The 13,218-nt window shown below is 36.5% G+C and overlaps 1 protein-coding gene across 1 annotated transcript in view; it reads right to left on the bottom strand.

Annotated features, from left to right (window-relative positions):
* LOC143857201 (histone deacetylase 19-like) overlaps positions 1–12,283 on the bottom strand; it is a 39,501-nt gene extending 27,218 nt beyond the window's left edge. The window contains exons 1-4 of the mRNA XM_077367598.1: positions 12,133–12,283; positions 9,818–10,366; positions 6,957–7,397; positions 2,934–3,164 (exon numbers count right to left, since the gene is read on the bottom strand). Of these exons, the coding sequence (XP_077223713.1) occupies positions 2,934–3,164; positions 6,957–7,397; positions 9,818–10,342 (1,197 nt within the window). The 5' untranslated portion in view covers positions 10,343–10,366; positions 12,133–12,283. The remainder of the gene's footprint in view (positions 1–2,933; positions 3,165–6,956; positions 7,398–9,817; positions 10,367–12,132) is intronic.
* Between the last annotated feature and the right edge of the window lie 935 nt (positions 12,284–13,218).

The raw sequence follows: 13,218 nt of genomic DNA, 5'->3' as shown, positions 1-13,218 counted from the left end.
GCAAGCCGACTCAAGAGACTTTCACTCAAGAGCTTGAATTGTGGTTATCAAGGTCTGGAAACAGTGCAAGCAATTGGACATGCATGCATCATTTTAACGCAAAAGTCTTTCTAGTGCTAAAACACATAACAGGTTTCTCTTCTTTAGGTATTGGCGAACAACCCGCTTGATGCAAGCAATAATCCTGAGAGGCAAGATTCCTCCAGTCTCTAATCATTGTAGGCAAAACCTTTCAAGATAGTAATTAGACTCGAAAGGCAGTATAGTTAGTCAAAGTCTCCTTGATTTTATTTTCTAGAGAGTGGAGGATGTGAATGCTAGAATAAGGAGCCAAGGGAGCTCACTAAATTCCAATGCAACATTATCATAGATCTGTACTTCAAATATAGTACCCATGTTCAATCCATAGGGACATACCCTTGAGCTCTATGCTTTCAGGCCTTGTTTGCTTAGAATACCAACTTGTAAGCGATGCTATTAGAGAGGATGAGATGTCATGGATGTATAGAAACATCCACCACAACCATAATTCCAAGAAGGGGTTGATCAATATTTCTAGAACCCAAACTACAACCAACCCATTAACATTACAGTGGTTGATGGCAGCAGGGTACCCACTCCAACATTTTCACAGACAATTTCTAGGTTAGTAGTTGGACCTCATTTCTCAGATGCAGCTGAGGAAGAAACTCTTTATTACAAGCCTAGTAATGGCTCTCATATACAAGTCCAAAGTGAAGAGGGTTGTTGGATCTTCATTGTCAGAAGCTTGGGTAGTTTATTGGGCTAGGGTGTTGGAAACCAAATTCCAAGGGATAGAGTGAAAACGTCCAACAATAGTTTCACTAGGAATTTTGGCACAAGCAGATTTCAAGTTTAGGAAAGCTTGGGTTCAATTCTCAAGGCTTCGATCCACTTTAACCCTTAAGGCCTTAAAGAATCTGACATGTCCCTTAGACTCCAATCATTACTTATCAACTTCATACCAGATTTTATAATTTCAGTGGCATTAATAACAACTTCAAGCTTTCCAAATACCGGACTATTGGTGTTCGAAGGCTGTTATAACCTGAAATTAATTTCGTTCAGATAATGCAACTAGCTAAAGGGTTTGGTGTTTTGGGCAGAGGGTTTGGTGTTTTGGGCCTACCATAAGGGAGATTCTTGTTTGTCAATAGAAGGTCTGTAAGACTTTCTTAGAGCTAATATCTATGACAAATGAAGGTAGGAATTCCAAATCAATGATGAATTTCAGGTGCTCATGAAATTCAAGATTGCAAAAAACCGGTGAATTGGAGATTACCACATGTTATGGTCAATTCCAAAACTCAGGAAAGCAACAAGATTGAAAAACCCCCTCATCGTCCAACAGATTACAATGTAAAATCCCCAGAAAGCTTATCAACCGAAAATGTGATTGATAAACGCAATAGAATTCAACAAAAGGGACTACAACTCAAAAATCAGCAAGTTGCTCAGATTGTGATGACAAATGGAGCTTACTAACTTCCTTTAAAAAAACACAAGAATTACCTTGTATGCAACTAGGAGAAAACTACAGGAATCAGCAGAGGATGAAGAAAGATTTCATTCAAATCTACCACCCTAACGCAACCAGCTCCCCGGATAGAAACAACTCCAGCTGAAGAAAGGAGTTCAAAAAATTCTCCAAATTCCTAATTCTTCAAAAATCAAAGTCCTCTAAATGGCAAGATTTTTCCCATACTTAAACTAACCCTAGCTAACATAAAGGATTGAAATACCACTCCAAACATGAATGAAAAGACAAAGTACCATTTTCCTAGACTAATTATAAAACCCATACACTTTGGTCGGCTCCCCTCTACATCATTAACTTAGCAAGAGCTTTTTCAAGAAAAAACCATAAGATGAAAAAAAATTCTTGATCTTTTCAATTTCTGGCAAATTATTTAAAGAGTCAAAAGCTAAATCGGATATATTTATTAATAAAAAATAAGATATATTTAAAAAAATGTTGAGTTGGACCAATTAATGAATAGTGAAGTACAAAATCAAACTCCCTCCCTGAAATCTCTTGTAATTAATGTTATTCTAAAAAAAAAAAAGCTAACATATCTGGCTCTTAATTTAAATGGAGTATAAATGTATAATAGTACCATACTTTACAAATTCTATGTATATATTAAAATAGGGATCTGCTAGGGTCCATCGCAAAAGGCATTTCGTGGCTGGTCTGTCGCATGTCAGACAAACCACCTCGTGAATGGAGACAAAATCAAAATTTTGTCGCATGTCAGACAAAATTTTGTCTCCATTCACGAGGTGGTTTGTCTGACATGCGACGGACCAGCCACGAAATGCCTTTTGCGATGGACCTTAGCAATTCCCTTTAAAATAACTCAACTCAACTAAGCCTTCGTCCCAAACTAGTTGGGGTCGGCTTTAAAATAACTATTTATTCCCTTTAAAATAGCAATTCCCTTTAAAATAACTATCTATTAAATTTAAAATAACAATTTTGACCATCCATTGCAAGGGAATTGATCGGAGGATATTGTGATAGTTCAATCAGAATAATCTTTTGAGTCTGAACAATTGACAATATAAGGTAGAGTTCACCTGAGGATGTTCTACATTGAGAATTCAAATACCGATGGGTTCATGCATAGCACATGACAGATTATTGCTACAGAATTTTCTGAATTTTCAGAATAATATCCAAATATTTGAGTTAATGCCCCCACCAAAATTTTCCCAAACCATCTTGATAACTATGAACTCTATATCATGGGTATTTTACTCTTGACTGTAAACAAAGTAAGACTTAATTCCAGAGATGAAAGGAATAAATTATGAGATGCAAACATATTTATAATTTGTTATATAATAACAATAGTACTTTCGAAAAAACAAAAAAAAACAATAGTAGAATACTAGATGCAGCACCATACCTCTGGAAGCTCAGTATCAGGTGGCCGTTCCTGAAATTGGACGCTAGGAGCATGCCGGAGCTTTGAAAGATTGTCAAGCAGCTTTGTCCGTATATCTTCCAATAACTGGCGTGAGTTTTTATTCTCCATGTTACTTGGAGCAACATGAAGAGTATAATCCGGACCAAAATATTCATAATATTCATGATGTGGCATCTTGTCATCAACTTCAACACCAAGAGCAACTCCGGTCTGTAAGAAAAAAGAAAGTAATGTTTAGTAGGCATTTGTATGTAATAACCGCAATTAATTCAAACTGCAAAAGAACGCCAAAAAAATGTCAACTATGATATTATCTTATTTGGCAGCCCTCATTTAAATTGTAATTTGTCTATATGTGAAGCTATATGCCAGTTTGATTGTTTGTTCAAATCTTGCAGATGGGATCTATGTTCAACATGGAAATAGGACCCACCACGTAACCAGGTGGTGTCCCATTAGGACAATGGTCATGGCCATCAAACATAGGTGCAATGTGTATGATGGACCATATTAGTCCTCATGAGTCAAGATAATTCCTGTTCCTAAAGGCAAACTCATTAGACAAATATTATCTGGGATTATCCCTGTCAAAGTGAACGATAATGTTCATGGCTCAATGTGCAACTGTGCACATGACACATGCCTGGCAATCTGGTCCAATAATCTAGCATACCAAAACGAGTCCAATCCATCACAGTAGCCCCACCATAATCAAATGATCCTAGCCCCTTGATCAAGGGAAGCGGAAACATCTTTCTAGACTTCTCCCTAAAATGAAATTTAATATATTGATTGTTTGCAGCCTTGATATGTTGCATGAGGCAGCCCATAGATCATGGTTCCATTCACAAGTATGATGGACCATAATCATCCCCCATTCATCCCAAGGGTGACGATTCCCCGCTGCTGAACCCTATGTATTTTACTTGAAAGTATCCTAGTTAATCATATGATCTCTGTCTCCTATTTTTTCTTCTTTTATTCCGTTCTTATTCTTCTATAACTTTTCTTTGGAAACACTGAGCAAATTTTCAACTCTTGCTTCCATCATCACCAAAAAAATGTTGGGGAAGTCCAAAGCTCTTCACATTGCTTGCGTCCATTTTCTTTTCTTCAATCAGGTTATTGTTACTATTTTTCATCGCTATTAGATTTGAAATTTTAGGTCAAGGCAATCTAACACATCAATGGAAGAAACTAAAGACGAAAAAAATAACAATTAAAACATTAAAAAAAGTTGGGAATCCTAGATTCCTAGAAACCAAGACAATATCCTACAAACTACAACCAGATTCATATGGTAGAAGAAATCACAAAGGGAATGAATAGAAGAGAAAAGGAGGCCTCAATGGACATGGCCTCGATAACTGCCTCTTGAGAAAGATCTTGGTTGTCCTGCAAAGAGAAAGGTGGGGGAGGCCAGGCAGTTTCGGCACGAGCAATTGAGAGAAGTTATGTATGATGTATGACCCTAACTCCAATATGGTCTTGAAGGAGACTGAGGAGGAAAGAAACAAAAGATTGCAGGAAGGTGACATGACTCATAGTAAAGAAGTGTTATACAAGTGGTGGTGTTTGCTGTCCAAAAATTATATCATGGAGATATTTCTAGGGGGGGATGGATGTTGAGAGGTGATGAATCTAAAAGAGAACGAATTTCCTTGTTTGCTTAGCCTTCTAAATTTGATGAAGGAGTTTTCATCACTCATGTCGAACAGGATAAGTATATTCAGGAGCTGATCCTCTTGGTATCTTTTAAACAAAATCCATCTTCAACATATTTTTGAAGACAACGAAAGTGCTTGAGAAGATGAACAACAGGACATATTAAAGATGAAGAAATTGAGGTTAGCGAATAGGTGTATCATGTGCAAGATATCAAGGAGAATACGGTGGATTGTTTTGAGTTCATTTTGAATTTATTGGATTTTTTCGTACTCAATGGGGAACCTTATTTAGAAGGGAGATGTATGCACCTAGGGGATCAAGGCACAAACCTTTGGATTATAGTTCCTTTTGCAATGTGTTGGTCAAAAAAAGAAGACGGAAACTTCACACTTGTGAAGGTAAAGAGTCATCAATAAAAAATAGGGAAATGTTATCAGCACTACTGTATTTTGATGAGGGCACTCCTCACTTTATTAAAAGTACGGTATGGCCTGCACAATAGGATAATCCAAGCCGTCCATTAGATGGGCCACAGACTAAATAGGTTGTGCCCCAAAAATCATTTCCATAGGTTGATCCTAACCCTCCGATCTATAGAGGATTAGGATACCGTCCATTAGATGGGCCACAGCCTAAACAGGTTGTGCCTCAAAAATCATTTCAATAGGTTGATCCTAACCCTCCGATCTGAATGTTAGAGGGTTGATCCTAACCCTCAAAAACAATTTCCGTAAGTTTCACAGATGTTTCACGTAAGTTTTCCACGTATTCCCCATACATTTCTCATGTGTGTCACACATATTTCACACAAGTTTCCCATACGTTTCTCATGCATTACGGAAACATTTCCCAAAATTTTTATCACGTTTCCGAAATGCTTTCAAGGGAAACGAGTTTCCCGCCCACCCAAGGAGTTTCCAGCTACTATGGTCTGATGGCAGGGTTGTTTGTACTCTTGTACGATGTTTAACAGCAGATGGCATCTTTATTCAATGTGCTAACATTTTACCTTAAAAAGGGGTCGATGTAAGATATATGGGGGTCGATTTATCACTCCCCTTTAGTTAATTGTCATGCTTAATCAGAACCTATTCATAATAGAATGTAATTTTTTACAATTCATTTGTTTTGAACAGTGAAGAAAACATTTACTATGAAAGATTGGTGTTCTACGATGTTAGGGCGTAGGGCGTAAAACGTTAGGGCGTGAGATTTGTACACTTGTACGATGTTTAACGGCAGATGGCAGCTTTATTCAATGTGCTAACGTTTTACCTTAAAAAGGGGTCGATTTAAGATATTTGGGTAGATTTATCACTCCCCTTGAGTAAAATATCTTAATCCATATGCAAGTTCAGTAAAATATCTTAATCCATACGTAAGTTCAAGAAAATAACAGTATCTCTTGTCCGATAAAAAGTCTGGATTGCAGGTTTGTTTTGAACTTTTGAACAAAAATACATAGAAGAACACCAGTCTTTCATAGTAAGTGTTTTCTTCACTGTTCAAAAAATAATTTAATTGCAAAAAAGTACATTTTATATTATTAATAGGTTCTAATTAAGCATACCAGAACTCTTGACATCACCAAGTTAAATAAAAAGTTAATAAAAAAATGATAAGTAACGTTGCACCGCATAGGTATTTAAAACCTACCAGCCCCAGCAGGTAGGCGTCACACCTTTATCGTGATTGGGGCCATTGAACTGGCCAGACACGACTTGTACAAAAGGGAATAGTTGGCAGCGCAACTACTAAATGATTCTAGCCTATGATTTGGAAAGAGGATCTTATAACTTTCTTTCTGTTGAATGTTAACTGTTGCCATTTCCAGACCTGGTTATGATCATCTGACCGGCACCATGTTGGTGCACTTCCCGTACATGTGGTAGCCCACAGATCAATGGCCCATAAATCAAATTGGGATGGATGTTCCACACATATAATGGTCTCAGGGAAGATCAAAAAATCAAGGAGGCATTTTTGGAAAAAGAAACATGTTTGTTATGTCATAAAGCTAGTACCAAGGTTTAAAATTTAGGTTTCGGTTTCGCACGTAGCCGAAACCGAAATTTTGGCCGAAATTCGGTTAAAAAAACAAATTTCATTAATGTGTCGAAATTTTGGAATTTTTTTTTAAAATTACAATTTCCCGAAATTTCGGCCGAAGGTTTCAGGTGGTTTTGGTTTCGGCCCAGACCGAAATCCGAAATTTCGGAATCTCGGCCGAAATTTTAAACCATGGTTAGTACATAGTAATCACATTATAAGTACTAAGAATAATTTGATTTTTCGAAAAAAGAAAGACAGGAAAATTTAGTTAAGCTAGAGTACCTCATAACACCAACAACGAGCAACGTTCCGGATGGTATACCCACCACCACCCACCAGCAGCAATGGAACATTGAATGATCTCATATATCTTACACACTCAGCATGGCCTTTGATGGAGAGGTTGAAACAACCCAACCTGTCTCCAGATAAGGAGTCAGCACCACACTGGAGAACAACAGCACCGGGCCGGAAAACTTCCATCACTTTCCCAATGATGGGTTTGAATAAAGACTGGTAGCTTTCATCATCAATTCCATCATCGAGTGGGACATTCAGTGAGTAATATTTTCCCTTTGCATGTCCAATGTCACGTATGTCACCCGTACCAGGAAAATAATCTCCAAACTTATGGAATGACACAGTCATGACCCTGTCAGTCGTGTAGAAAGCCTCTTCTACGCCATCTCCGTGGTGAATATCAATGTCCACATAGAGAACACGCTGCCATATGATTATGAAGAAACATATGAGAAAAATAATAAATGGAAATATGATGAAACTAATGGGTACATATTGAAAAATATTATGCTAAAAAAAGTGGGCGCTGCAGTAAAATCAAATGAACACCCAAACCTCATGATCATGGTTTTAAATTTCGGCCGGGGCCGACACCGAAAGTACAAATTTCGATGTTGGCCCAGATTTTGGCCGAAATTTCGGAATTTAGGAAATTTCGGCCATATTTATTTTTTAAAATTGTTTCCCCGAAATCCGAAATAAATTTTGGATTTTAACGAAATTTATTTTTTTACCAAATTTCGGTTTTGGCTGTGGCCAAACCTACACCGTAACCAAAATTTCAATCCTTACTCATGATTCATGCTGAATCATGTAATATACGATTTATGATTCAATTTTAAACCTATAGGAGAAATTGTGTATATGAAATGTAAAGAAAAGAGGACGTTAGAATATGGCTGATCATGCATTAGTATATATAGCTTCAGGTTTTGAAGCTTTATTTTATTCTAGTGTTTTTAATAAATCATTAAAAGTATTATGATTTATTATCAATATTACAATGTGAAAAACAAAATCAGGAAATGTGGCTGCAAGAATGTCTACCTAACAAATAAGCAAATGACAAAGGCATACAACAAGTTGGGAAACGTAAGGAAACAAGCTGAAAGGGTTCAAAACAACAACAAAAAACATGCAAATGATGGTACGTGATGGAACTAGTAATTAAAAATCATATTCTGATAATGGAGGGCTGGGAGAACTTAAGATTGCCAATAAAACAACTCTAGAATGAGTTTCAAATATTTGGAAGATGGATAAAGCTAAAGTTTTTTTTTTTACCTGAACTGATAAAGCTAAAGGTAGGTAGAAGCATGGAAGTCATCAAGAAGAATTAGGAGACGCAAGGCAATAAGAGTGATTATTGATTTTTCTACCTTGCTTATCATGACTCAACAATTTCTTTCTGCCTTGATTATCATGCCTTATGCAATCCTATTGGAGATTTACAGGGTATTAATGTGGAATTCAAAGCTACTATAAAGGGCAGCCCATTGCACGAGGCTCCCGCCATTGCGGGGTCTGGGGAGGGCTAGATGTACGCAGCCTTACCTTTGCTGAGAGGCTGTTTTTGTGACTCGAACCCGTGACCACCAGGTCACAATGGAATTCAAAGCTACTGTGAAAGGTAGAAAGTTCTTTAACAGTTTGTGAGCTAGCAAAGTATGGATTGAAGGAGATTGTTCATTAGTGATTAAATAGCTTAAAAATGCTTTTGCGATATTTCCTTGTTGAGTAATTACTACGAGTTCTTATTCTTTGGCTAAGAAATACCCTGCCAAATAGTGTATCTTTATGATCAAATATTGCATGAACTTGTTTATTGGGTGATATTGTGGCTTGTAATAGCTCTTTTTGTATTTTCTTTGCTTTTTATAAAAATTCTTTTATCTGGTCAAAAAATGAAAAAAGTCAATATGGAAAATGACACACAGAAAATAACATGACCAACCAATGCAACAATTTGTTATAATAAGTATTTGGAAATTTCTCATGTGGCACTTGTACCACCACAGAAGACCAACTCTACAACTGAGGCAATGCCCATCCTTGAAGTACTCTTTGTATAAAACGAGGTCGACCACTCCTTGTCAAAGAGAAATGAACTATAGGAAGAATACCAAAACCTTCATTTCTCAGCCAAGGTGGTCAATGCAGAGGATAACAAACAAATCAAGAAAAGGGAATACACAAATGACTCTCAAGGGGGAAAAGAGGAACCTCCACAACCCCATAGAGATGGCATTTTCCTATGTTTGAGGACCAAAGGCATGCACACGGACATTTAATACATCACACATTAACTGCTGTCTATTGCAAATGTCTTTCTTCGTACTTAGTACTATAGCCTCTAAAAAGTTTCTCTTACCTTTGACGTCTAACACAACCATTACCTCCAGGAACCACGCAAAATATTTTGCATAAGCCAAACAAGTAAGAATAGGTTGGAAAAGAGAAATAACAAGAATATTACAACATGCCTGCAATATGTAATGGAGATATAATATAACACATCTTGACAAGTGTGTCGTAAACTTATTGTCTCTTCCCCACATCAAATATTAAAATAGAAGTAACACATGCGCAAGGTTTTAAATTTCGGCCGAAATTTTGGATTTCGGTTGAGACCGAAACCGAAATCACAAGAACCCAAAATTTCGGATATTTCGGAAATTCCGGCCGAAATTTCGGGAAAATGAATTTCTTTTCACAAATATACTATTTTTCCAGAATTTCGGCATAGTAATGTAATTTACTTTTTCCCCGATTCAGCCGAAATTTTCGTTGGCCAAGGCCGAAACCGAAATTTAAAACCTTGCACATTAGCACAGGAAACCAACCTCATGTTGTTTGAGAAGTTCCAAAATTGCCAACACAATATCGTTCACATAACAGAATCCAGAAGCTTCGCACTTCTTAGCATGATGAAGCCCACCAGCCCAATTGACAGCAATATCAAGCCCATGGTTTAACTTCACAGCGCCACCAACTGACCCACCGGCATAAGTCTGACAGAAAGAGTAAAGGCCATCAAACACTGGGCAGTCTTCTCCAACATTGAACCTCTTCAATGCCCTCAATTGATCTTGTTGTGTTTCTGGAGTGATGCCCCTTAAGAAAGCCACATAATCATCAGCATGGAATCGGCATAGGTCTCTGTCCCTAGCAGGAAAGGGCTTTAGGACCTGCATTTGTTGGAGCAATCCATATTGGGCGAGAAGGGCATGGGTCATTCGAATCCGATGTGGTTTCATCGGGTGACCCTGACCATAATAGTAATTACCTACCTCTGGGTCATAGAAATAGCATACTTTCCTTTTCACTCCATCGGGCCCGGATGGAAGAGAATTGCCTCCAGTTTCCATCACTCAACCCAGTAGAATTCACAACTGAAATCAAGGAAAACCATGTAACAGAAAACACATAAATAAAACATAGAACTAGAAATAGGCCAAAAAACTATTAAAATTGAAGTTTGTACCAAGATCTAAAACCTAAAAAGTAAAGGACTATACTACAAAACTGACGAAAAACTGATTTCAAACTAATAACACTAGAAAAAGGGACCTGGTATGTCATGAGGATAAGCTACAAACAATGTTGGAGAAAAATCAGCCCTAAATTCAGTTTTTTTAACACAAAATCCGCCCTAGATTTGTTGGTAAAAAAGAAAAAGGGAGGAATGAAAAGGCATCTGATTCTGAATAACATAGAATTTTAAGGACAAAATCAAACCAAAATACCAAAGAAGAAACAAATTTGACCTTAGGAGAGCTTCTATGAAGAGACAAAATCCACCTAGAAAAGTAAGTAAAGATTCAAACTTCATGCATACCAAGAAACAAGCCACAAAACCCAAAATTTGAACAAACCTCACAGGTAGAAGAAAATCAAATAATGAAAAGAGTAGGAAAGAAAAAGAGCAAAATCAGCATAATCATTCCCTGAAATGAAACATAAACAAAAAAAACCCAACATTGAAATACAAAAATTTAATATCAACAAAAGGAAAATACCACAATCCAGAAACTTAAAAAATAGATAGAAATTTTAACATATAATATAGATAAGGCAAATCACGAACATAGAAGCACAAAATTAATTTCTTACATCAAACATAGAAATACTGAACATAAAACCCTACATTCAGCTAAATACTGCACCGACATTTAGGGGCTGTTTGGATATAAGGATTTTATAATCCAAGATTTTAAAATCCTTGATCTTAGAAGCTAAAACCCAGACTTTATATACTAAAACCTAGATTTTATAAGCTTTACAATCCTAAAAACGTAAAATACAGGCTTTAGCTTATAGAATCTAGGTTTCAGCTCGTAAAATGCAGGATTTTACAAGCCTGGATTAAAAAAAATCCTTGATTACAAACAACCCCTTAAAGTCCAATGGACCCCAAGTGAAATGTGAAGAAGTCCATAAGACCTTAGAATTTCAGCAACAAAACAAAACAAGAGATGTGAAGAAAATCAGAAACCGTGTCGGATTTCAAATATATGAGTCCCTACGAGCGCAACTGTCAGATTAAGAACACCAAATATCAAAACTATCAACAGAAAATTGCATAAGTTATTTCCCAATAATGATTTCTTATAGAAGATTAGTAACCAAAATAAATAAGAAAAATAAAATAAATATTAGCAGAATCAAAACCCTAGGATCTCAAATATTCAAGTCCCTACGAGCTTAACCGTCAGATTAAGAACACCAAATAACAAAACTATCAGCAGAAAATTGCATAAGTTATCATTCAAGAGGGATTTCTTAAAGATATTAGAAAAACCTCCACTGAAATCAAACTGAAATACACTCAATGAAACCCTAGATTGAACAGAACACCAAATATCAAAACTATCAGCAGAAAATTGCATAAGTTATTATTCAAGAGGGATTTCTTAAAGATATTAGAAAAACCTCCACTGAAATCAATCTGAAATACAGTAAATAAAACCCTAGATTGAACAGAACACCAAATATCAAAATTATCAGCAGAAAATTGCATAACTTTTTATTCAAGAGCGATTTCTTACAGATGATTAGTAACAGAAATAAATAAGAACAAATTCAAAAATATAAACAGAATCTCCACTAAAATCGAACTAAAATATACTAAAATGAAACCCTAGATTGGACAAAATACCTTTCGAGAGCTCAAACTCGTCGAACTCTGAAGAAAAGAATTTCGCTGAGACAAACTCCTGGTAAAATTGGTGTCTTAATCCAGCTTGTCTATATAATTATTGGGAAATGATTTGTCTCCCCCTTTTTCTTTCCTGGGACATCCCATGTGGTGTAAAAGGACCCGTCATAAATACACTATAGGGGCGTCCCGGAGAAAAAAACTGGGACGAATATATCACTTCCCTAATTTTATGTGAAATTACGTAAGTATCCCTGCTTTTTATGGCTGTTAATGGACCAGATGGTCTGATGAACCTTGAATCCACACTTCAAACGGACGATCTAATTCTAGATACATTATTACCAGGACCAATGGACACATTTTGGGACCTATCATACGATCCAAAATTATTACCCAACCAACAAAAAAGCTTGTGGGACCGTCTTACATCCAATTTTATTATACTATTTTAAGAAAGACGAAAGCATTCCTAAGCTATAGGTCAGATAAGCTTATCTTAGCTATAGCTAAAAAACACGTGGCCACATTTTTTTAGGGATCCAAAGCATTCATATAGAAGGCCCTTCCATTGATCGGGTGTGTACCAAAAACCAGCCCTATAGGATCATCCTTACCCTGCAATTTGTGGAGGGAAAAATGGGCAAAAATATGGACACACATTGTCTCCATTTTCCCCTCCACCTTTGATTGGGGTAAGATGATCATACATGGCTAATTTTTTGTACACACCCTATCTGCGGAAGGGCCTTCCAAATGAATGCTTTGGATCCCCCAAAAATGTTGGGCCACATGTGTTTTTGAGCTATAGCTCAGGAACACTTTCCTCTTTAAGAAAATAACCTCTATTTTTTATAAATTTATGTATAATCATAGGGATAGTTTAGTAAAATTAAGTTTTGCAGTTTTTTCAACCGATTCCTAATTTTAGTATTTTTTTTTCATCATCTCTCTCATGTCGGGTGTAGCTACAGTCACATTTGCACTAGCCCTCTTTTATGATTTTTAATTGTGTAAAATGTAAGTAGGATCTAATAGGACACTCCGATGGACCGTCTAATTTGAAATAGATTGTGATGGATATGT

Source organism: Tasmannia lanceolata, unplaced genomic scaffold (genome assembly GCF_043159265.1).
Source record: "Tasmannia lanceolata isolate RefF3 unplaced genomic scaffold, GAP_Taslan_0.1 ptg000024l, whole genome shotgun sequence".
Lineage (NCBI taxonomy): Eukaryota > Viridiplantae > Streptophyta > Magnoliopsida > Canellales > Winteraceae > Tasmannia > Tasmannia lanceolata.
Note: the sequence above shows the minus strand (reverse complement) of the source record. Positions and strands in the feature narration are given on the sequence as shown.